Genomic DNA, 24,390 nt, shown 5'->3' on the forward strand with positions numbered 1-24,390 from the left:
ATTTTCAAAATAAATTAATTTAGTGCGATAAATTTAAGGCAGTGAAAAAATTCATAGTTTTAATCTTTAATTAAAAATTCAAGTTTACATCGAACAATTTGCGCCTCATTAATTTCGAGTATAATAATCGCTCATCCTTCATACCAGTAACTTCAATACTAAACACGTCTGTCATAAACAATTGAAAATCATATAAATAAAATTGATCAAAAATGCCGTAAATTTGTAACCCATTGCAAGAGTAAAACAAGGCCCATTATAAATAAAAAAAAATTCTATTAAATACTATACAAATATCGATTAAATCCGAAAGTTGACAAGTAAAATTATCATATGTAGGTCAATGTTTCTCTTTTCGCGAATCACGTTTTCGCTGGCGAATCTTAAAGATCGACAATGCAGTGCCACCGATGCGTTGCATACAACTTCGCGCATCGACGAATTCGAACGGGCCGAAACAACACGTCGAGCGCATACGTGCGCGTATACGTGTGTACGTGTGCGTCTATGTTGTAGCCCCAGAAGGAAGGCAAGAAAGAGAGAGAGAGGAAGAGACGCCGCGGTCGGTATAAAGCGAGGTGGAATATGCACTCTCTGACGTAGGGCCCCGTATTGCCTGGCGCAGCGTTGCATTCCCCCGCGGTGCATTGACTTCGCTTCCCCTCCAGCGCGTCGCCACCCCCTTCGTCTTCCCTCTCCCTTGATCTCATTCCACCGGTTCTCCCTCCTCCCTCGTCCCTCGCTTCGCATCCTTCTTCCTCTCGCGTCTGGCTTCTCTCGTTCTCTCTTTCTCTCTCTTTTTGCGTCGGGTTCTTCCACGCCGCCGGTCATATCGTCGCATCCTCCCCCCTCCCCCTCGTCCCCCTCTATCGGTGCAAACGCTTCCCGGCACAACAACAACATTCCTTCTCCTCCATAGCCCCTTCGCGGAAACTCTTGCTACCAGACTCTTCTCTCTCTCTCTTTTTCTTCTTCTCTTCTCTCCTCTTCTCTTGTTTTTCCTTCGTCGCGTTCTTCCTCCTCATCTTCTCTCGCGCGGGTGAAAGGAAGAGACGGAAGGCCGCGTTGTTGAACGCGGCTCCGCAAAACTGGTCGCCCGCGAATCGCATGTCCATCCTCTGATGCCCATCGTGCCTTTTCGCCGCGGCATCTCGTTCCTTTTTTCCTATCCTTTCTTTTCTCCTTTCCGAGATTTCGCGCGGGAAAATCGAAGGAAGAGTCGACGAGCCTGGTCTCTCTCTCAACCCGCACTTTTCTCGGGAAATCTCGAATTAGCGGATTAAATCGAGGAGAGATTTACTAAGATTGAAAGAAATTTGTGTTCTATTAAAATTTTATGAAAAATGAAAAGAATTGCGGGGACTATCTGTCTTCGACAAATTTTCTTAACTTTCAATAAAACCAAATTTCTCTCGTCGACAAATCCTTTAGGAAGAGGCTTGTTTAGCATCTTCCGTTATTGCCGCTACGAAAGCAAATCAATCGATCAAGGAGCCTAATTAGAGATCGGAGCCCCCTCTCAATTAATTAACGGATTTTATTGTCATAGATCGTGCCCTCGTTATCTCTCTGTCGGCGGCCAGAAAAATTCTTGCACGCGCTACAGGCTGCACCTGCTCCCTCAGCTTTCTACTAGTCGGGAATTCAAAGACAGCGCGATCTTATCGGGCTGTATACAAGGCTTAAACCTGCGGAATGTTTTCAGGAGGGTACGTGCTAGGACAGGTGTCGGCAGAGACTAAGGAGAGCCCGGGAGGCGGTCATCGGCCACCGAAATATTTGTTCGCCGCAATAAAAAAGAGCGTTCTTTCGCGTTTGTCCTTGCTCTTTTCTTTAGTCCTGTCGTTCACTCGCTTTCTTCTGCAACATTTGATGGGTTAGCCAGTAACGCGTTCTGATCCCTTCCTTCCATTCGAATGTGAATAGTGTCTCTCAATCACTCAAACGAGGGATCTCCAGCTCTCTCTCCTCTTCCTCTTCTTTATTTCCTAGATTTCCATCCCGTAGGAATACAATGGCGTTCTTTCCCGAATTCTTACTTCGATTTTTCGAGTTCTACAGAAAACTAACTAGCAAAATCGCAACCACAACCGATGATATTTCACACACTGTGTCGAGTTTTAAATTATTGGAATTCTCCTCCCTCTTTTTAGTGACGCCGTTTATTCATTTTTTTCGATTCTTTCTTTGATAAAAGTTGACTCTTGTACTTTCCCTTTTTTAAATGACATTCACGTATTTATTAGTTTTATTAGAAAATTCTTTTGACACCGATTTCAATTTATTCATTTTATTTTATTTTTTTCTCTGTTTCATTATCGCATTTATCTGAACGAAACAATGGATTTTTGAAGAGTGTGACGGTGAAAGCGTACGATAAAGGAATCTAAATAAATGTACAGGATAAAAAACTAATGTCAATATATTCCATAAATGTAAAACGTTATTGGTTTTATTCGACATTTACAAAGTTTTATATTTACATAATCTTTTTTAAATGATTTATATATGTATTATAAATTTAATGTTTGAATGAAATTTAAATTTTTATCAATTTTTAATTCCATTTTCACTTTTTCAAACATGTCGATATTAAAAGGCTTTTGTGATGTCGAATTATAATATTTTCAGACTGATTAGTTTTGTGATTGCCTTTTTATCAGAAAATTGAATTATATTTATATAGTCAATATTAAAATACCTTTTGCTGTTTTCGATTTTTCGATTTTTGAAGAGTGTAAAAGCGCAAAGGAACCTAAAATAAATCTATAGGATAAAAAATTATGGTCAATATATTTCGCATATGAGAAACTTAGAAATGCAATTTTATTCCGAGATTTACAAAAGTTTATATTTACATAATCTTTTTTAAATGATTTTCATTGTCATTTTTTCAAATACTTGTCGATATTTGAAAGCTGTTGTCAGATTACAATTTAAGATTTTAGATTGATTAGTTTTGCGGTTGCCTTTTTATCGAAAAATTGAATTAATATTTATATAATCAATATTAAAATGTCTTTTACTATTGTTTGATTTTTAAAAAAACAATCTGTAAACGAATATCAACATATTCTGCGAAACTCTGAAACGCTATCGATTTTGTTCCAAAATTTACAAAATTTTACATTTCTTTATAATCCTTTTTAAATATCATGATTTTTATATATATTATAAATTTAATGTTTGAATGAAATTTAAATTTTTATCAATTTTTAATTCTATCTACTTTTTTAAACATATTTCGATATTTAAAAACTTTTGTAATGTTAAATTACAATATTTTCATATTCATTAATTTTGTAGTTGCCTTTTTATCAGAAAATTAAATTAATATTTATATAGTCAATAAGTTAAATTAAAACACCTTGTGCTGTTCTTTTGATTTTTGAACAACAATCTTCGAACGAAAAAAATATAAACGGCTTCTTTTTATTTCATTGTATTTTTTTGGAAGAAAGTCAATTGTTTATTCAAAAATTATAATAATAAAAAATGGAATAAAAGATTATTTTAAATTATGCATACAACTACATAAGATCTTTTTGCGTCAAAATTATAAAATTTTTGCTTTCTGTTTTCAATCGAATTAATAATTTCAGAATTTTTTTCTCGGATAATCGGCGTAAATTTATGTGTAATTTAATTTTAAGGAGATTGATCGAGAGAAATTCTTTTACCTTATTTTAATTACACAAGTAATTTGTTTCTTGGAAAGCGAATTAATGCGTTAAACAATAATTAAAATGTTTTCCTTGAAAATTTATTCTAGCTTTTATTCGTTTACTCGATGATTAAATGATCAAACGCAATAGGAATAAAATAAAAAGATGATTAATTACCTTTCTGATTTTTTTCCTATGCAATCTTTGAAGAATCAACGATTCCCGAGCTCGCATTATCGACGTATCCAAGTTTCTTTCTATCTTGCAATTCCACGACGGATAGTCTATCGATATTATGATACCGCGGAGTGCCCATGTCGGCCTAAAGCGCTACCTAAAATCAGCCCTTCCTTATACATACATACATATATACATATACACACATTCAAACATATATACATATATATATATATATATATATTTATATGTATATGTATATATATATATATAAAATATATATACATGTCGCTCGCTCGAGGGGGAGGAAGAAAAGGCCGTGTTCTTTATCGATCTCGGCGAAGTACGGCGATCATGCGCGTGGTAGGCCGTTAGGGAAGTGTCAGCGCCGTGTACTTGAATTTTGGGTCAGCGGGTGTCTATGGGTCCGGGCGAGACCTACCCGAGAAGTCGTCGTCCCGCGGACACACAGGTGGATGAAAGGAACGCTCGGGGGGTAGCTGGGGCGGGCGCCTCGCTCGAACGCATCGTCCGTCGAACTAAAGAGAGACAGAGACGAAGAGAGAAAAGACAGAGAGAGACTTTTGCGCGAAGAAGCCGCGAAGCGCGCGCGCGCTGCCGAAAATTCTGCAGGGACGACTTCTTCGTCTTCGTCGTCTTCGTAACCGCCGCAGCGGTCGGCGGCCATATTTGCGCCAGGACGGTAGGCGTTCACAGGCGGTACCGTCTCGTCGCGCGTTCTCCAACTGCTTCGGCGAACACCTTCACCCCACTCGCCGGCGTGCCGTCAGATTCCTGGTGGGGCACCCTCGGCGATGTTCTGTTGGTGTCGCCCTCACCACTGTCGCCGTCCCCTCCCCCGTCCCCCCGCCGCTCGATCCCACTCGCGCGCGGTTTCCTCGCTCCTCCGCCGCGAGAGGGGGGGAGCTCGCCCCGATGAGTCGCGGTGGGGGAAGAGTCGGTCGGGGGGGGACGATGATGAGTTCGCGGGGTGGTGGGAACGCGACGTGGGTAGGCGACGTGATCGAACTACGGCGGCGGCGATACTTCGTCTTCCACTTCCTGCTCTTCGTCTTCGATTCCACTCTCGTCGAGGAGGGCGGCCGCCGCCTTCATGGCCCGCGACGATGGTGCGTTGCCCGCGAACGTCTTCCCTGTTGTCCTCTGCTCGTCCTGGCGCTCGTTTGCCTCGATGCTCCTTCTTCTTGCTTCCTTTTCTTTCGCGACATGGAAGAAGTTTCGTGGGAAGCCGGGCCGTTTCGAGGCCTAAACTCGGTTTATGTATTTAATTATCGAACTTATTTCGAGCTTCGCTGGAATTTCAGGGAGCCGAATGCGCCGAGTATGAATAATTGATGAAGATAATCCGCCGTCTTCTTCTTACGCGTGCGAAATCCGTTCTTATACTTCCCTCTTAGCGCCTTAACGCCGGGTACACCCTGTGTGTTAAGACACATGTTGCTTCTCGGTGTCCCTCGTTATCTTGGTAGAGTCCTTTATTTTCTTCTTCGGGCTCAAAGTTGCTCAAGAGATGTTGATTGAACTTATATTTGTATATTTAATTATCGAATCGGGTTTGTGGAATTTTTAAATTAAGAATATTAAAGAAAGGGGGAGAGGGCAGAAGTAAAGATGCCGAAAATAAGGGAATTGAAAGTATGCAAAGTTTGTTTTCTTCTTTTTTTCAATTTATCGAACGCATTTTTCTCTTTTCTCGATTGTTAAAATGGAGATTATTCCTGAATTATTTAATTGCTTTAATATATTTAAATTAACTAATACGCACATGTACGAATTCAGCTTAAAAACTACCCAAGTATTTGATAGCATGTCAAGAAAAATATTAATTAGCGAATAAAATTATGTATAATATATTAATAGTAAGAAACAACGAGCAATTTTGATTGTGTGGAAGCAATATTATAGAGTGAAAAGGCAATCGTATGTGTGAGAGAGAGAGAGAGCAAAATGATGGATGACTGGAGTGTAAACATATACCCCAAACAATGCGAATCTTCAGATGACCTTAACTTATACACGAGAAAATCTCATCGGTCAAAACCGATTGCTAGCAAGTTATCTGCTACATTTGTCATTTATTCTCTCGCAATCACATTTTACATTATAATTCTAACTTAATTAAATTCCTATGCACAAATATAATAAGGCTTCATGATTATTGGAATGGATATCTGTATCGGAAAATTAACGAACGTTACGATTACATCAATAGCTGCTCGAATGATAACTCGTTGCACGACTAATTCGGTGAAATTTATTGTTGCTCATCCGTCGAAAGTGTTGCATTAATGAAGGTTTTTGTCGATTTTTTTCCCTCCAAACTTTGTTGTAACTGCCCGAGAAAATCAATCGAGCTCTGACTTTATATCTCGGATTCAATGATACGCTGATCTAATGTATCTGTCTCCATTTTCTGTTGCAGGCAAATGGTGGGCCGCATATTGGTGGAAATGTTTCGCGCGGCTGTCAACAATAAACTGACACTGGTCGTCGAGGACGTCATGCAACATGTACAGTTGATCATTGACGATAATGGTAAGTCGCGATCAACCACCATCATTCGTCAAAATAAACACTCTGAAATTCACAAAATTATCTCTGGATCACGTACAATCGCTTAGACAATTTCACTGTAACGTTGTAATCAATTCCTGACTGAATCTTTCGCAGCAATATAGTCTTTGAGTATCCATGATTTCATGATGTTGCTTGTAAAGTTGGAGACAAATTTCCACCTGTCTTAATTTTTAAGTTCTTTACATGATGTCGCATCATTCAGTGAAGAGAGAACGATATCGCAAGTGAGGTTCAGCATCATCACCGCACAATTTCTCGCACCTTTTTAGAGATGCCCGGTGTGAAAGGATTGGAAACATGTTCATTTCTGAGCCAAATCCTTCGCATCATTCACGCATGTCATAAATGTGATTGGCTGCTATGATTTTTATCTTGTGCTTTTCTACCTGAATTCCATTGACGCAAGCTTAACAAAAGAGAGATAATGATTTAGCTTACGCTTTTCGTTTTGCATTCTAAACGTGCGAGTCTTCCCTATTACGTGTGTTACAATTTATTTATAATTGACATTATGCATTTATTAAAAATATTGTGATCATAAAATACAGAATTCTTATGGGAAGCAATTTTATAAATTGTATACACATCATCGAACGTGATCGAAAGGATATATTGTAGTTTTAATCGCAATGTCAGCCAAACATCGACTTCTATGATGTACATGGTTCATAGTGTTTTATCGGTTATGTGCAAAAAGTTTCTAAAATTTCTCTCTTGCATCGACACAGTCAAGGCCATTAGACGTTTTCTAACGAGATCATATTGATTTTACTCTTTCCGTTTTTAACTCGTAATCAATATCTGATAAAAACTGCAAGCATAGCTTGCATCGACTGCGTGTTTTCAAGCTTGTTCTTACGTAATTCCCCTTTTTATCAAAATAGCGCCATCCACTTTGCTGGAAATTGGATTTTCTTTGTGCAGGTTTCGTTTAAATAACGCGTCGACCCAGGAAAACGTTAATATTAGCAACATCAGCGAGTTCTTGACCGAGATTTAACGTATAAAAGGACGGAACATCTTAAATTCATTGCTCGAAAATTCTGTTTTTTTACCAAAATAATATATTTCACGACTGCTTTAAAAGAGGGAAAAAATATATAAACTCTCTCCAACCGTCAGCATAAACCTCCAAGAAATATTTTAAAGAATGCAAATACATACAGTCAAGTAAATTTACGTATCTCGATGCTTGTCGCCCGTAATTCTTCCTTCTTGTACCGAAATAACGTCTTACGATTCGCTGCAAGATTGAGCTGCAAGATATCTTCTTAAATGGGGGTCGCTTGAGTAACGTGTCGCTACAGGAAACGCATAAATATCACCGCATCGGGGTTGTTTCTCTCGAGGACGCGAGTCCTTTTCTCGTAGGGGTCTCGAGCGAGCGCGTGGGCGGGGAGCAAGATGGTGAAAAGTAAGAGCTCCTTCGTCGGAGGCAACGAGACGAGAGATGATGAGAGTGAACGTGTCCTCGTTTCCGGTGTGGCACGCGCCGGGGACGGTGCCGGAAGTCGTCCGTGGATTCGGAATACGACATTAAGCCGCCGCGATATTTATACAAGAGGGCACGGCCCCCGATCTCAGACGTAAACCCTCTCCGTTCTTAATTTAAACATCGCCGTCTCTGGTTACGAGGAATCTTGCGTAAAAGCCGGCGCATACTCACGCGAGGGTCACGCAGACGCATCCCTCCCTCCGGGGGATTTTGACGCATGGCACTTTTTGACAGCTGACACTAACCTGGACTCATCGATCGGCCGCACGCGTTATTTTGTCACGCTAAATTTTTCGATAATCTTGCGGATTAAAAGACAATGTTGATCGCAGATTTTAGGGAAAATCTTTGGATGGGGGGAAAGGAAACGAATATGCCAGGAAATTTATTAGCAATAAGCGACAAACCTTAGGCAAAATTTAGTAAAATTGATAGTTTTGAATGAATAAAATTAGAAATTTCAATAGAATTAATTTGTCCATCGAGTCATATAAAAAATTAAGTCCAGGAATATAATATTATTATAATTTTATCGAAAATTAATTATTCTTTTCGAAATAAAATATAAACTGCGGAAAATTTGTTGATTATAAAATTTGAAATGGCAAAGTTTTTCGATCGACATTGATATATTGATATAGAATAAAAAAAATATGTATTTATATATTCATTATATATATATATAATGAATAAAAAAAATTTACATATACTTCGATATCTGAAAGGAAAAAAAATTAGAATTTTATAAAATATATTTTTTGCATTTCAGGATGAATCAGAATTCAATCGGAAACGATTTTAATTGGAAAGTCTGAGTAAAACATAGATGAATTTTCTAAATTTATTAATATTATTTTTGAAAAAAATATACATCAATTTATCTATATCAATACATATTTTGTCGAGTGTAGTTTTCAATGAGAAGTTGAAGATTGGATAAACTAGGGCATCGCGATTTTCGAAAAATGAATTCCAGGGTAAGAGAAGATTATGGGTGGAGGAAAAGAAAAATCGTTTATACGAGGCTCTGCAGAGTTTTCGTCGTTATGAAGAAGACTCTAACGGTCATCTTGAAAAGTTTCATCGATGGTATCTCGATATAGCGCCGGTCCGCGGTCATTTTGAAAGAACGTCGACGAAAAACATTCCTTTTACCTGAAATTGCTTTCAAGAAACGCAGAAAATGTAGCTCGATACATTTTTTCCCCGAAGATTTCGGCCTCGATTCAGATCTTTCTTCCTTTCAAGGAGTTCCTTGTATAAAGATGCGTTAAATATATTCTTAAACGTTCGCGCGGTGAGAAAAAGGTTTAGCTTCTCTATTTCTTATGGTTGTCACGAATAACAATGTCACGTCTAACAAGTTAAAATTAATTGCCGATAATTAATGAATTCAAGAAAACACAAATAAAAACGCTTTATCTCACCAGGAACGTGTGTAATAAAAGTTAGATATATATCTTAATATTTTATATTCAAGAATTTTTTTTAAAAGAATTCAAAGTACGATATAAATGTAAAATAAAAATCAAGTTCACGGAAAGGATCGGATATATTTTATGTCGCTCAGAAGTTGTCATAAATTATATTTGATTCTCTGATGATAACACCTGAATATTTAAGATAAATTAATAATAAAAATGACGATTTTTTATTTTAATCGTAAAGTATGTTACATATATTGGATACTTATGAATTCAATAATAAAAATGAAAGAATTTTCAACGAATTTTTAAACTTTGAGAGCACATTTATTGTACTTTTTAGATCTCGTGTACCAGAAAATAATAATGAAAACATTCAGTAAAATTATTTGACGAATTAAAAATTATAAAATATAATTTAATAAAATAATTTATTAATTTAACTAAATATAAATTATAAAATTATATATGTTTGCAACAAATACAACTGTTTGTCTTGCAATATTTCTGCGAGAAAATTGACTTCAAGTTTAAACTAATTTCCAGAAGATATGGGAGATTCTATGGGACATCTTGCACGAATATATACGACGCGCATCCGGAAATCGTGAAGGGATGCGACGCTGTCCGGGTGCATCCCGATACAGATGCACCCCAAAGACGGCGATGTCGTCCTAGTAGCCGGCTATTTTTAGGGGCAAGCCGCGGAACATCTTGTCCCGGTAACACGTGCCACTGTCGAGTGTGTTTTCCTGTCGGGGGACACGCGGAAGAAGGGGCCGCGATGCAGCAACACCGGTTTACGACACGGGGCACGCGACACCATTCTCGTTTACGTATTTTTGGATACACCGTTCGAGGAAGCAAAGTCGAACCTCCCCCTCGATTTTCAACAGGAGCATTGCCCTCGTAGTTTGAACTAGGGTGGCTCGACATTCCTGGAAAGTCTCGACGAGCTCGAGCTTTTCGCGCGAGGACATTATTGTAAGCTTCGCGTTTGCATAGAAATAATTTCTGTTTAGTTTATTATATACAATATAAATTAATGTCATAGGAAGAATAAAAATTATTAATTTATAAAATTATACAAAATTATAATTTATAAAATTGTAAATTATTAATTTATAAAATGTAAAAGAGGGTGAAACGGTTCTTCAACGGTTCATCCTTCCCATAGAAGAAGAACGCGCCAAGATGGTGATGCCTCGAGTACAGCGGGATATTTTTGGCGGGATTGCGCAGAAATATGCACTCGAAATAGGGCGGGAAGGGAAAATAGGTTTTTGACGGAGATTAATGGGCGATGCGTGGGACCAAAGGGCGACGGAGGGCCAGGGAGGGAGGAGGGGGGAGTCCTTCGAGACCATGAAAGAGAAATCGGCAAAAGGGACGAGGGAAATGACCCTAGAAAGGCGAACGGGAAACAGAAAGATGAGCCCAAAAACGTTGAAACGAAGTGATGGGCCCTACGGAAAAAAAAAGCGCGCGCGTTTTAGTCTCCTTCTTCCGCGCCTCCCTCTCGCGCGCACACGCGCGAGTCCCTTGCTACCCCGATCCCTTCCACGCGGTCGAGTTTCCTACTTCGCAGTCCTATCGTAAGGCCCCGACTCTCCCGCTTCCAGCATCCGTCCCCTCCATGGCGCGTTTTCCAGTCGGAGAAGCTGCCTTCGATGAACCACCCTCAGTAATATCCACGTCGAGCAAGAACAGTGATACGATCCTCTTCTCGCGGGAGTTTTCGTTTTACACCGCCTGTAGCCTCGCTGAATTTGCAGGAATACTCACTCGTAGCTTTCTACACTATTATTTCTAACAATATGGCTTTTAGGTAATATCTAGAGGATAATTGATTTAATCTTATACTAGGATTACGATTCTACATCTCTGTTGGATCTTTTCCTTTTGAGAAAATTTAATTTAATATTGCAAACTTGCTTTAACAGATTCGGTATTTCTTTGAAAATTTATTATAAATTCATGAAATAATAAATTAATCAGTAATATTAATAAATTAATTAACTAACTAACTTAGGATATCAGTTTCATGAGATATAAGAATGATTATAATTTGAATATACATGATTATTGATTTCCACAAGTTTCTTAGATCTCAAAATAAATATTTTCATATCTGTAGTGTTTTCATTTCTTCAGAAGAATAACATCGGTTATTTCGAAAATAATATTCATTCAAGAATTAAGTAAATATCGAATAGCGAATTTACTCGATTGTCAGCTAAATCCAATCTTAAGTCAGATAAATCTTCCTTTGGCCACTTTTCTGAAATATCTGAAATTAAATAAAAAAAAGAGGGGTGAAAAAATTCTTTCCTACAATATCCTACTAATGTGCACAATTTATGTTTGCAGATGCTTTGGTTCGGTCGGACTTGGTGGAGCAGATTCCGAATGTGGCGATCATCTGTCTCGAGGCGCCGGATCTCTTCGGGGATGTTCTTCGCAATCACTTGCTCGGTATTATAATAAAGTACCTGAGTGATCCTGATAACCAGGCAAGTGATTCTTGTTTTGATTACATTTCTCAGGAACACAAACAGAATGAAATACACGTGATACGTACAATATGAAGTGTTTTTGTTCTGTAGGTACGACAAATGGCTCAAAACGCGCTCATGACGATCGTGAAGCGGGGTCTCCTCGACAATGACACAATCGAGCACGAAATCTGTCCCACGATAGAACATTTGTCCTACATGTCGGCCGACGAACATCTTCGTAACGCAAACATCTCCGTAAGTTTCCCGCGCTTTATCACTCTCTCTTTTTTTCCACTTTATCTTCCGCTTTGTTGATAATGGAAGAGGACACGAGGAAGGTTGTGTAAGTGAGACGTATACTTTTGCTCGAAGTCTTATGTTGAAAATAAGGTTTACATGCCAAGAATGATATTATGATGCTAAAAAAAATTGATTCCTTTTTTTTCTTAAATAAATAGAATAAACAAATTTTTCCAAACATAACAATTTATTCTATTTATTTAAAAAAAATGGTACTAATTTTTATTTTCGATATCTACAAAAATTAATATTCTCAAGTAAACGTTAAGTATAGGGATAATTTTGTCTCGCTTACAGTCCGTCTTACGTGGAATTTTCTTTATTTGAAATGCGCGAAAAGTCTCTCATTCTTAAAAACACACACGATATCTGGCATCTCTTCTAATACATATCGAGTAAACGAAACGGCCCATATCTGATACGGATTCCTCCTGAAAGACATGGGTAGTGAGATGTTCTCACGCAATCGCGTCTCACTATCTTGTCTTTCATGCGGCGTTCGTTCATCCTGACAATCATTGAGTGGATACAAAGAGTCGGAAAATCACGCGGTGAAAATTATACGATCTGTCGCATCGTCGAGCACATCGAGGACGAGGCGAGAAACGCGGGAGAGAGGAGAAAAAGCTGAGCGGAGGTAGAACGCTCTTTAAGGGCGAGATTAAAGGAACGAGCGAATATTTGGCCCCGTCGTCGCTTCAAGATTTCCATAAATGGAGAAAAAAGGAGAAAGAGAGCGTGGGCGTTTTCGTGGAAAACGCAAATACCGGCGTCCTGCGACGAAAGACGGGGCATACTTTTACCATCAAAGTTGGTTTGTCATAGAGTTCGACTATCACAGCCAGCTTTGATGATCAAAATTATGTCCGTTCTCCGATGGTTGAAAGACAAACGAAGTGAGAAATATAAGAGGGGAAACATTAGGAGAGAAGGTGAAGAAGAGGAGACACCTTCCTCTCCCAAGGACACCCTATCGGGAATATACCTTTTGCGGTCCGATACATCAAATTGGTTGTGGAATGTTTCGAGTCATATCACAGCCATTTTGATGAGCTGGCCCGCAGAATCGATCGTCGAGAAGATTTTACTTTCCATTTCGATAACGCTGTTGAATCGATAACAGGCAACGAACAGAATGAACGAGGAGCAGGAGAGAGAGAAAGATAAAACAACATCACACCACGACGTTTTCTTCTCATTTTATATATGCGGAGTTTTCAAAAATTCACAATACAAACTTCGCACGCTTATTTCATCCATTATGTTTACACGCGTGCAAAATTTATGCTGTAAATTTTTAAACACCCCGTGTATATCTACGTGACATCGCCAAATGTCTCGCAAGAGAAGGTCCCTCTCTGAGGATCGAACTCGCCCGAAACTTTGATGAACAACATCACATATATGCACAGGAGAGGAACGCGATCCAATCGTCAAATTGGTTGTGGCGTGTTGCTCCTCTGAATTTCATATCACAGCCATTTTTGACGATTTGGATCGCCGTTTTATGCATCGGCCTCTTCCATTTAAGATGCGGAGAAGAATGTAATGAGTAATCAGGAGGTCTGTTCCAGAGATTGCATCTTGGACTTGGAGGAGAGTGTGTTCGCGTTGCTCACAAAGTGGCTGTAATATGCTGATGTAACGATCATATCACAGCCAGCTTTGATGAGCGTTGCGACATTCAAGGTTCAACGAGCTCGGAGATGTATGAAAAAAATATTTTAATGCGACAAAATGCAAGAAATTTATCTCTATTACATTGCTTATATCATCGCGCAATCTGTGACTTAATCTTTCATGTAGATATAATTTATTTATCACATGTCACTTGAATATTCTATTCTTTACATGCGAGATCAGAATATGTTATCGTGCATCATCAGATGGATGCAATATCGTGCTAATGTAAATAAACGCTAATTCATGAATATATACTTTTACAGGGTAGATTGCAGGCTGATTGCATAAAATCGACTGTTCCTCCCATCAGAGTGGTTGTGATGTGGTGCTATTGATTCATATCACAGCCAGCTTTGATGAGCGGAACGGAACGATGTATCTCTCGAAATTATTAATAATCTTAATTATAATATTATCTTGTAATTATTTATTTTATATATGTAATCGTACGCTTATCAGTTTAGGTGTAACGTTTTTTTTATTTATTTATTTTTAAATCGATAATTAAGAGAATGCGTTTAAAATTATGATCGCCACACGTAGACATAAATAAATGTGTTAACATTTTTTTACATCGAATTTCTCATACTTGTAACAATTCATTCTCAACATTCCGTATTTTATATCGATTCGCAGCTCATGTGTCGACTAGCACCGCTGATTGGTAGCGAACTTACAGAGAAGGTCTTCCTAAGACGATTCTTGGACCTGTGCGAGGACAATGATATGATGGTGAGGAGAACCTGCGCCACACACTTTGGAGAAATGTGCGTAGCTGTGGGGAAGGAAAAATTGTATAGCAAATTGGTGAGTCTTATTCACAGATAAAAACAAGACATCAAATCATATAAACGCATTTCTGACATTTCGTACGAATTTGACCGATATCATCATCTTATTTCTCGTCCTCAGATTCCTACGTTCGTGGATTTGTGCGGCGACAGAGTGTGGGGTGTGCGAAAAGCATGCGTCGAGGTTATGATGCCGGTCGCTTGTTGCTCGACACCGGAGCATCGCCGATTATTACTAGCTGACATATTGGCTAAGCATTTGAACGACGATTCCAAGTGGGTGCGAATATCGGCTTTCCAGATACTCGGACCGTTTATATCGACCTTTGCCAAGCAGTTTGCTGATGTCACTTATAATAAGCACGGCGAGTTGGTGTATACTAGTAAACAAGATAATCATCTCAGGTAATTTGTGTATTTTTTCGTTTTTCAACGTTTTTCAACGTATATTAATTTCAATTGAACGTGTGTTTTTTTTTTCAGTATACGTTACTCATACGAAGGAATTTTCCCTACAAAGGGCGCGATCAAAAGTCAAATATCTGATATGGACGATAAAAGCTCTTTTTATCTGCCTATGATGAAACATGATAATGTTAAGACACCGGATTCCTCGGAGGAGTACGAATTCCAGAAGAAAGACGTCTTTTCACAATTGCGACTTAAAGTCCTGGTATGAAATTAATAACTTTTAGTATTAATTTTTATGCGTATATAAATAAATCTGCTTATATATAAAATTTCTTTGTATAGTTCTTAAGTGTACGTGTATTAATGATTTTCTATGATTCGATTTTTAGGCCGTAAAGCGAAAAAAGCGTAAACCTGTTCCTCTGCTCAAGATAGACGTGGACGATACGGAGAATTATAATCCATTTTTATATTATTACATCCCTCCGGATATACCATTAGATGACGAACTTACTCATGCTGCGAGGCAATCAGCGATGAATCGTAATAACGCCAAGAAAGGATCATCAGGGGAATTAACTCATTTTAACGACAGAATGTTTAAACGATCATATAAATCCCGTACCTGTAACTATCCCGAAATTCTCGTCGACGAGGATGACTCGAGTATTGATGGACAATCGAACGACGATAAGCTCGATAATCGAAAGGAAGAGAAAGATGACGATGACGATGGAGATTGCCCACCGTTGTCACAAGACACGACGGACTCGTTGGATGATACTATATGGACAAATTTTGATATATATCATGTGGACTCTATGGACAAGAGTGACGAGTCCTGTAACTTCGGCAAGAACTTAGACGCGAAGGAAAACGGACAAGAGATCGTACCTCAGGAATTAATCAATTACTACGTATCGATGACCGATCCGGAGCAATGCGTGGACATGGGTGCCGAGATCCCGCATCATTGTGCCTTCAGTTTTCCCGCAGTCACGCTTACGCTTGGCACGGAGAATTGGCATTACTTGAAAAAGGCTTATCAGTCATTGTCAAGTGCGAAACATTGGAAGGTCAGGCATACCCTGGCGTCCAGCATTCACGAGATTGCCATGATTCTAGGCGAAGAACTCACTGCCACTGACCTCGTGCCGATCTACGATGGTTTCATCAAGGATCTGGACGAGGTCAGAATAGGTGTACTCAAACACCTCGCGACCTTTTTAAAGATACTCAAGCCTTCTGATCGCTGCCAATATCTGCCGAGGTTAAGCGACTTCCTTGTCACAGACAACGAATGGAACTGGAGATTCAGGGAGGAACTTGCTACGCAGTTGCTCGAGATTGTTAGCCTTTTCAATTTAAACGATGTAGCACAAAGTATCGCGCCACTGTCCTTCCAATTGCTTGTAGATAAGGTTGCTGCTGTCAGAAACATTGCGCTTGAATTGGTAAAGTCTTTTTAGATTTCTCTCATATATTATATTTTATATAATCATTCCATCTCATATATAAATACAAACCTTGATTCTTTCAGATCACGCGAATTATGTGCTACTTATCTCGCGATGACGCTCTGATTACGTCTCTTATTCACGAATTCCGAGACATTCTAGTTAAAAATACTAAAAAATGGATACACCGACAGATTTACGCACTCGTGTGCTCTCACTTGATTCGCAATGGCGCAATTACAGGAAGCATGTTTTCTAAAGAGATGTTACCATATTTGATAGGCCTATCTGTCGACAGAGTACCTAATGTAAGATTAGCTGTAGCGAGAACTTTGGCGACGGATGTTGTTGGGATGGGTTGTAAGTATACTTGTGTATAAATATATTCTTGTCATAATATATATTGCGCGCTGAATCGGTATATTATATAAAAAATTATATAAAAAATATATAAAAAAAATTAATATTATATATCTCTCTCTAATAATATATTTATATTTTTAGTGGACACTTTGGGTATGGAAATGATGGAACGAGTGCAAGTAGTACTCGCAAAACTGCGCGTGGACGATGACCGAGATGTGCGAGTGTTCGCCGGAGGTCAAGAGCAATTGGGTGTACTGGCTTATTGTTCTTCAGACGAAAACAATCAAGTCGAACAAGCGAAAAATATATTATTTTAATAGTGATGTATTCCGATCTCATGGATCTGCGGTTTTATATGCAAATTAAAAAAAAAACGAAAACTTTTTATATATATACATATAGCACAAGATGCACCTCGGTTCTTCCACACGAGTGACTAGTTTGTATAAATGATAAGCCAAAAGCGTGCGCTGGTTATTAACTGCTGCAAATGTCAAGCTTTGATCGCAAACGTACCAGATTTGCATGCATAGCAATTACAATTGCGAACACATTTGTTGATAAAAAATGTTTAAAGCAAAGCTCAAATACATAGCGTTCGCGATTTAGTCGAAGAATAGGTATGATACAATTATGCAATGACGACTGATGCATCTTTTGCGTCCAATAATTTAGGACAGAATTGTGAATATCGATAATCGTATACTATGCGATTACGTAATGATGCATGAATGTATATGTATATGTGTATATGCGCAAAAGAATGCGTGTTTTACCATTGTGATCAATGTAACTCTGATCTCCCGAATGAGCCGAATAATTGAGTGCGTTATATCGATGCAGTTTCGCTTGATTTATTTCACGAATGTTCGATTGTACGACTTACCGGCACTACATCGCGTTTCGCGTTATTTTGTAGCATCACCGGCAATAATACCGGCAAAAGTGGAGGAGATATTGTTTAAAATATCCTGTATAATATGTATTTCATAAAAAAATAACTGGAAAAAAATACATTAATTTATTTATTACATTTACACAATTATCACCATATTATTGATTAGGAAAGTTCTCGAGATTGTAAAAGTTCAATCACATTTTTGCACGATTTCAAAAATTGCTATGTGGTAAAGTATAAGTTTTTAATCTAAAATCATTATATCAAATTTGTACAAAAACTTTCAATCACAAAAGAAGAGATCTAGAATTAAAAATTTATCAGATGCTTTGCGAACTTTTCTTCTCGAGAAATGAATGCTCTTATCAACAAAGAGCAATTGTGTATCGAGAAGCTGATTATATTTCAATTGGACAATTGGAAGACACTTATGCGGGGCTTATCATCGAAATATTCCCAGGAACTTACCCGGGGGACAAGCTGGCAATTGGCAAGCTTTTTCCTCCATCTCGGTTTCCGCATCGGTGCAATCGTGCAGACAATGTCTCCACCTGATCTGTCGACCCTTGCCGCATGTGACACTGCAACTGCTCCAGTCCATCCACCTGCCCCACTTGCGACGTGATTTGCTCCTCGCGATTGGGTTCTCTCCTCGCGCGAATCTCGAATCACTGGAAGACACAGCTCGGGATGACTCTCTTTTCCCTGCTGAGGTCACTTGTCCGCTGTTGCTCGCCAGATGTCGAGGATTGTTGGCGATTTCGGACTTGGAAACTTTCGCAAGGCGTTTCTTCTCAGAAGAGATCTTGGGTTTTCCTTCCAAGCGATTTGCATTCTTATCAACGCAGATGTTCGTCGTGGTCTCGTTACGATCGCTCACGTACACTTGCAACTCGTTTACCTGAAGATGAAAGATACCAAAGCGAAGGATGTGTATTCGAAGTCGATTTTAAAGTCTTGGGACGATCAACGTAGAGGTGACTCTTTATCGACTTATTCAACGATACAGCAACTCACCTTGATGATTAATTTCTCAGCAAGCTCCTTAATTTCTTCGATCGATCTCACAGCGCGGTTACCACGAGGCTTGTGCTTCGACTTTTCGCGCTTTACATCTTCGATCGATGTTCCTCGTCCGTTCTTGAAACGTTTCGATCCTATCAGTGCGTTCCTATCGCTTCGTAGATAACGTCCAGACGTAATTTCTTGGTTTCTCTTCGCGCGCGATTTTGCATCCTCGTCCAACGATGTCTCGACGCGATTATATTTGCCACTGTCCTTGATACTTGACAGATCGGACTCGATCGGATGAGATTCCGAATAGTTAAATAACGATGCGGAATCGTTTGTCTGCCGATTGGCAATGTTGCTTCCGTAATCTAGCTTCTTTACTATAATTTCCACTGTCAAGTTATTAACTTTTCCCCTCCCAACGGAATCGAAATTCGGGACAAGTTGAAAATTTGTGGCATTTTTGTCCACAATCTCGTCGTCGTTATATTTTAATAACGCAGTTGAACAAGTAGTAGTCCCGATAGAATGATCCGTCCAGTTGCTAATAAGGGATGACTCGTTCCTGGGAATTTTTTCGATACGGACCCGCAATTCTGCTCTTCCAGTTTGCACAAAGGGCGATGCGACAGCGTTTTCTTCCTGCTGAATTTATTTATAATTTTTATTGTTAATTAATGATGCGTGTTAGTGATACGAATAATTAAGATTCTTACTTTGTCGTAATCAGTAATGCTAGTTCTAACAAAATCGGTGTTCAAATTATCAGTCCCGGATTCCCTTTTCTCTATTTGCGATTCATCCATCGTTTTGGCAGGTATGATTTTTGTTTTTTTTCTTGCCTTTTCTATAAACAGGTGAAGTTAATTGAAAGAAATTTATTTTATGGAATTGAATACTCGACTTTGCATCTATATTTGTATTTGTACATCACCTGCAGTATCATACAAATTAAAAGTAAATCTCTAATTTAATTTTTCATATATAAAATAAATTTAAAATAAATCTAATGAATTCTAATAAATTTAAAATTCCAAAATATGTAATAAATTTAAATTAAAAAAGTTAATATATTATTACAAATTTATATATTCGTAAGATCCTTTCACTATAATATGAATTCAATTATTATATATAACTATCATAAATGACATCGTACAACATTGAAAGAAATAAATTTTTTTATAATAAAAGAAATAGATAACGTTAGATTTTTTTTGTAAAGGATATAATTAACGATTCTCTTTTATTAAGAACTGATTAATGTAATTATAATTTATATTGTTACTTTATATTTAGAGTGGAACAAGATTTCGCGATATGATCGTAAGATATGAACAGACTCGACATGCAAAATATTTTAAATCGAAATAAAATTCAAATCATTACGAAATGTACTCGAATTGTTTGCTTTTTTCATGCCAGGTTTGCGAGGAGACTTCAACGTATCGTGTCTCTTCTTCCTGTTTTTAATCGCAACGCGATACTTCGATTGTCTAACACTTCTTTTCGGGCATTCTCCACGTTGCCTGGTTTCAGACAAGACTCCTCTTTTGTGTCTTGAATGCATTACATCTACGATAGTCGTATTAGATCGATTTCTACGATCTGGATTCACATATGAGTCTTTAAAATTGGACATGAGATCGCCGTAAACGTTCCTCGTATCGTTATTGCTCCGGGAATTTTGCGAAAAAGAATCAAGTTTCATGTTCAGCTGATGACGGATGATTGAATCGTTGATCGGTTCGCTTCTCTTGACGCGAACGTGATCCGCAAAATTCTGATCACTCTTATTATCAAGACCCTCATCGATTATTGCCGGTCCTTTAAAGTCTATCAGAGTCCGATCCTTTGTACTTTCTATGACATTTCCAAATTTTCCATTAAAATTTGTATCTTCAGCTATTTGATCGTTTACGTTATGTCGCGAGGTCTCGTTCAAAGATCCATCGGTTTCGATCATTTCATTATTATAAAGTAATCTTCTTTTCCAAAACTCTTTAGAGAGATCACATGCCACTCTTTCCTTCTGAGGATCCAAGAGAGAAATATTCTTTTCTGGAAAAATCCAAGGAATAAACCATAATGTGCAATGCAATTTATTGCTTATATCAAAAGGCTAATATCATTATAATATATTTGTTCCCAGCAAACACCAAATAAAACATTTATATAATTGTTAGTTGTAATTGTAATTTTCCACTCAACACTATAACTGTAACATATTACGTAACTGTTATATAACATGTAACAGTTATATTGTTGAGTGGGAAATTATAACTAACAGTTACATAACTGTTATTTGGTGCTTGCTGAGTTTATTTATACATTTTGATGATGAATTTATTGTTTTTACAAATTTGCAAAATCTATTTAAAGAGATTTTAAATATATTTTTTTTTTAATTTAAAGAGATAAAGAAATTTGAATTTAGCTCAAAAGATACACTATACTTGGATATAGTTTATTCTCTGTCATGGTTAGATTATAGAAAAGTATAAGAATCCAAATAGCCGAGTAAGTTGGCAAACTCGGCATAACACGATTCGTTGATGATGCTGATAAGCAAAATGAGATCGGTATCCGCAGCTTATTTTCATGAGCGTTTTTAAATTTGTTTATAAGATACTGAAGATGTGATACTTATTAAGATGACATAAAATGCTATATAACGTGGAAAGACATTAAATCCCCCTTCTATTTTCTCGATTATAATTCGATATTTTTATTAATAGAAAGATGAAGTGACATAGTTCACGACGTCATAGATAAGTCATAGATACGTATTATAGATGCCATACGAATTGCATCAATTTTACTTAAATATTATTCTCGAGAAAATTATGATGTGACCTTTCAAAGCAATTGACAAAATAATATTTATAAAATTTATTTTATTAAATTACATTTTTATTAAATTAATGCAAATTTTATTTGAGAATTCATTCTAATAGTATTTTTATAAATAAAATTAAAATCATTACTTTCTCCTCAATTTCAAAAATTTTTTTGTTACATATACATGTTTTTTTTCTGTAGCTTTTTAATATAATTTTAATATTAAAAATTGTTAGTTGTCATTTATAATTTCTCACTCAACAATATAACTGTTACGTGTTATGTAACTGTTACATAACACGTAACAGTTATATTGTTGAGTGGGAAATTATAACTAACAGTTATATAACTGTTGTTTGCTGGGTTATAAGTATCGCATATATAATGTATATCATTTTTATAAAATTATTCTTATTATATATTCATGTATAACACATATTAATTATATAAATATATATAATTTTTTGAACCAACAGTCATGAAGAATACGCATGTAACTAAACGCGATGCGTCTAGCTATTATTGACCCCGGAAGATGCATCTGACATCTCTACATATCACTGCCAGAGAGAAGACTGAGAGGTGTCATGGCCCGCTTTTAGATGATCCCTGAAAGCGATACGCCCTCTGTTAATCTAAAAAACGTGGACATGAACTACAAAGCCAAAGTCCACGAAAGTTCTCAGAGAGTAACATATATGTGCACAATTTCTGATTCTGTTCCATGCTATGTAAAAAACGCCTGTAGTACACGAAATGCCTATGTACACGAAATGCCATCAGTGCTGTATAGCAAAACGCATATGTATATAAATATAAATAAATTTTTAATTTTAATTTTTTAAATAAATTTTGTGGTCCTCTCTCTCTCCCTTTCTCTCTCTCTCTCACTCTACACATACACAAATAAACACACACACATATAATATATATATGTACATATAATATAACGCTACAACTTTATTCTGAAATAGCTGCGTTATGTTTAGAAATATATATATATATATATATATATATATATATATATATATATACAATTTAAAACATTACATTGAAATACACGCGCTGGAATTACATATATATATTCTATGTGTACATAAATACAGATATATTATCTCTTTTCGAAAGATATATTAACATTGAAAAATTTAAATATAATATATATTTAATTAATTGATTCATATCTATTTATGTCGTATCACAAAGTATGAAGTTAAAATTTGACTTCAATCCCGAAAAATACTGTGATCTTCCAATGTAATATTCAAAGATAAAATAAATATTTTTCTATACATTCAATGTCATATTTATATATTTTTATTTACAAAAAACAAAATGTCTGTTGTGGAATAAAAACTTTTTTAATCGTATTTCTATAAATCTTTTTAATTAGCAATAAAATGATCTTTGATATTTATCAGTCATTTTTTTTAATTATTTAAAAATGTAATTATTAATACATGTATAGAATTTGTTAAAGTAATCACTGATTCTTCTGAAGCTTTTATAATTATTATAAGATTCGAAAAATATAGATGTTGCAAAATATTTTAAATATCTCTTCCTTTATATAAAATATAAAGAATTCATATGTTCTATTCTAATATAGTCAACATTATTTGTATACTTTTATTATAATTTTCTTACCAGCATAATATTTTTATGCTTAATATTTTATGTAATATAATGTACTAAATTATAAAATTTAATATAATTACAAAATAGTATTATTATTAATAAAAAGATTGCACACTGTCTTTTAGTTTCTAATTATTTTCAATCATTATGCATTTCTATCCAATATATTCTCTTCTTCGAGTTCTTGGATTATTATGGTTTATTGTATTCCTTTGTGTTAAAATTATAAAAATTATCATCATTTGTCATTCCTTCCTATGGAGTTCATCGAAATACTTTCTATGGACATTTGTTCTCAGGTATAGATATTCAAATCACTGTAGTTGCCTTTTTCTCGATTATTGTCCCTTTTTCTTTCATTTTATTTAAAAATATTAATATAATTAATATAACAAATATTTATAATTTATAATTTATAATTTTGGTATTTCTCTTAGTCTGACACTTCCCCTTCGACTTGTACACCTCCCCTCCGGCGTAGATGACTCTATCAATAACTACGATCGGTATTCATTACTCACTTTTATATTTAAGATCATACTTAAAATTATCTTAAATATAAGAAAAGTCTATACGAATATCGGTGTATGTTATCACCGGCATAGCTCTCAGGTTCATTAAAATACTCAAACCTCCTCAGCCGGCAAATGCCATTCTTAAGATGGAGAGATCATCGAGAAGGCAAAATTTTTCATTTTCTTTCAATACAGAATTTAATACAAAAAGTTAATGTAAAATATAATATTATATAATTTGAAATGTAATACAAAATAAATTAACAATCCTTTCTTTTTTTACGTGGGGAAAAAAACTCTTAAAAAATACTCAAAAAATATTGATCCCTAAAAAATTCTTAATATTAAAAATATAATTATTGAACTATTTATTAATTAGTTTTCCCTAATATTATTTAAACCTACATTTCCTGATTCTTTAAAAGATACATAATATAAGCTAAATTAATCACAGCTAAATTAATCACATAATAGCCCTAACAATCCTCTACTTTTTGAAAGGAAAATTAAAAAATCTTAATGATCACCTAATAGCCCTAACGATTCTATTTCTCGATTAAGTGAGATTATTTGAGGAAAGCCTATCTCTAATCACGTATATTTTAATTACGTGCCCTAATTA

The 24,390-nt window shown here is 36.4% G+C and overlaps 2 protein-coding genes across 7 annotated transcripts in view; one reads left to right on the forward strand and one right to left on the reverse strand.

Moving 5' to 3' along the window:
• The window catches only part of LOC105248659 (serine/threonine-protein phosphatase 4 regulatory subunit 1), a 132,617-nt gene extending 114,750 nt beyond the window's left edge, over positions 1–17,867 (forward strand). For all 6 annotated transcript variants that reach the window (XM_011253576.3, XM_011253574.3, XM_011253575.2 and 3 more), the window contains 9 exons: positions 6,286–6,398; positions 11,730–11,872; positions 11,966–12,112; positions 14,477–14,647; positions 14,753–15,036; positions 15,115–15,304; positions 15,432–16,496; positions 16,583–16,859; positions 17,004–17,867. In XM_011253576.3, coding sequence (XP_011251878.1) covers positions 6,286–6,398; positions 11,730–11,872; positions 11,966–12,112; positions 14,477–14,647; positions 14,753–15,036; positions 15,115–15,304; positions 15,432–16,496; positions 16,583–16,859; positions 17,004–17,182 — 2,569 coding nt within the window. In that variant the 3' untranslated portion in view covers positions 17,183–17,867. The remainder of the gene's footprint in view (positions 1–6,285; positions 6,399–11,729; positions 11,873–11,965; positions 12,113–14,476; positions 14,648–14,752; positions 15,037–15,114; positions 15,305–15,431; positions 16,497–16,582; positions 16,860–17,003) is intronic.
• A 176-nt stretch (positions 17,868–18,043) lies between these two features.
• On the reverse strand, positions 18,044–20,788 carry LOC112639558. The gene is made up of 4 exons (XM_025413949.1): positions 20,164–20,788; positions 19,491–19,621; positions 18,781–19,416; positions 18,044–18,664 (listed from the first exon to the last, which is right to left on the reverse strand). The coding sequence occupies exons 1-4, from the start codon at positions 20,738–20,740 to the stop codon at positions 18,206–18,208; spliced, it is 1,803 nt and encodes a 600-aa protein (XP_025269734.1). The 5' UTR covers positions 20,741–20,788; the 3' UTR covers positions 18,044–18,205.
• Between the last annotated feature and the right edge of the window lie 3,602 nt (positions 20,789–24,390).

This window comes from Camponotus floridanus, unplaced genomic scaffold (assembly GCF_003227725.1).
Source record: "Camponotus floridanus strain SB8 unplaced genomic scaffold, Cflo_v7.5 scaffold72, whole genome shotgun sequence".
In the NCBI taxonomy this organism is placed as follows: domain Eukaryota; kingdom Metazoa; phylum Arthropoda; class Insecta; order Hymenoptera; family Formicidae; genus Camponotus; species Camponotus floridanus.

Coding starts and splice junctions, on each gene's coding strand:
- LOC112639558 (XM_025413949.1), bottom strand. CDS start 20,740: ATGATCGAAACCGATGGATCTTTGAACGAGACCTCGCGACATAACGTA. Junction 19,622..20,163: donor AAACAATTCGAGTACATTTC/GTAATGATTTGA, acceptor ACCTGTTTATAG/AAAAGGCAAGAAAAAAAACA. Junction 19,417..19,490: donor GCATTACTGATTACGACAAA/GTAAGAATCTTA, acceptor TAAATTCAGCAG/GAAGAAAACGCTGTCGCATC.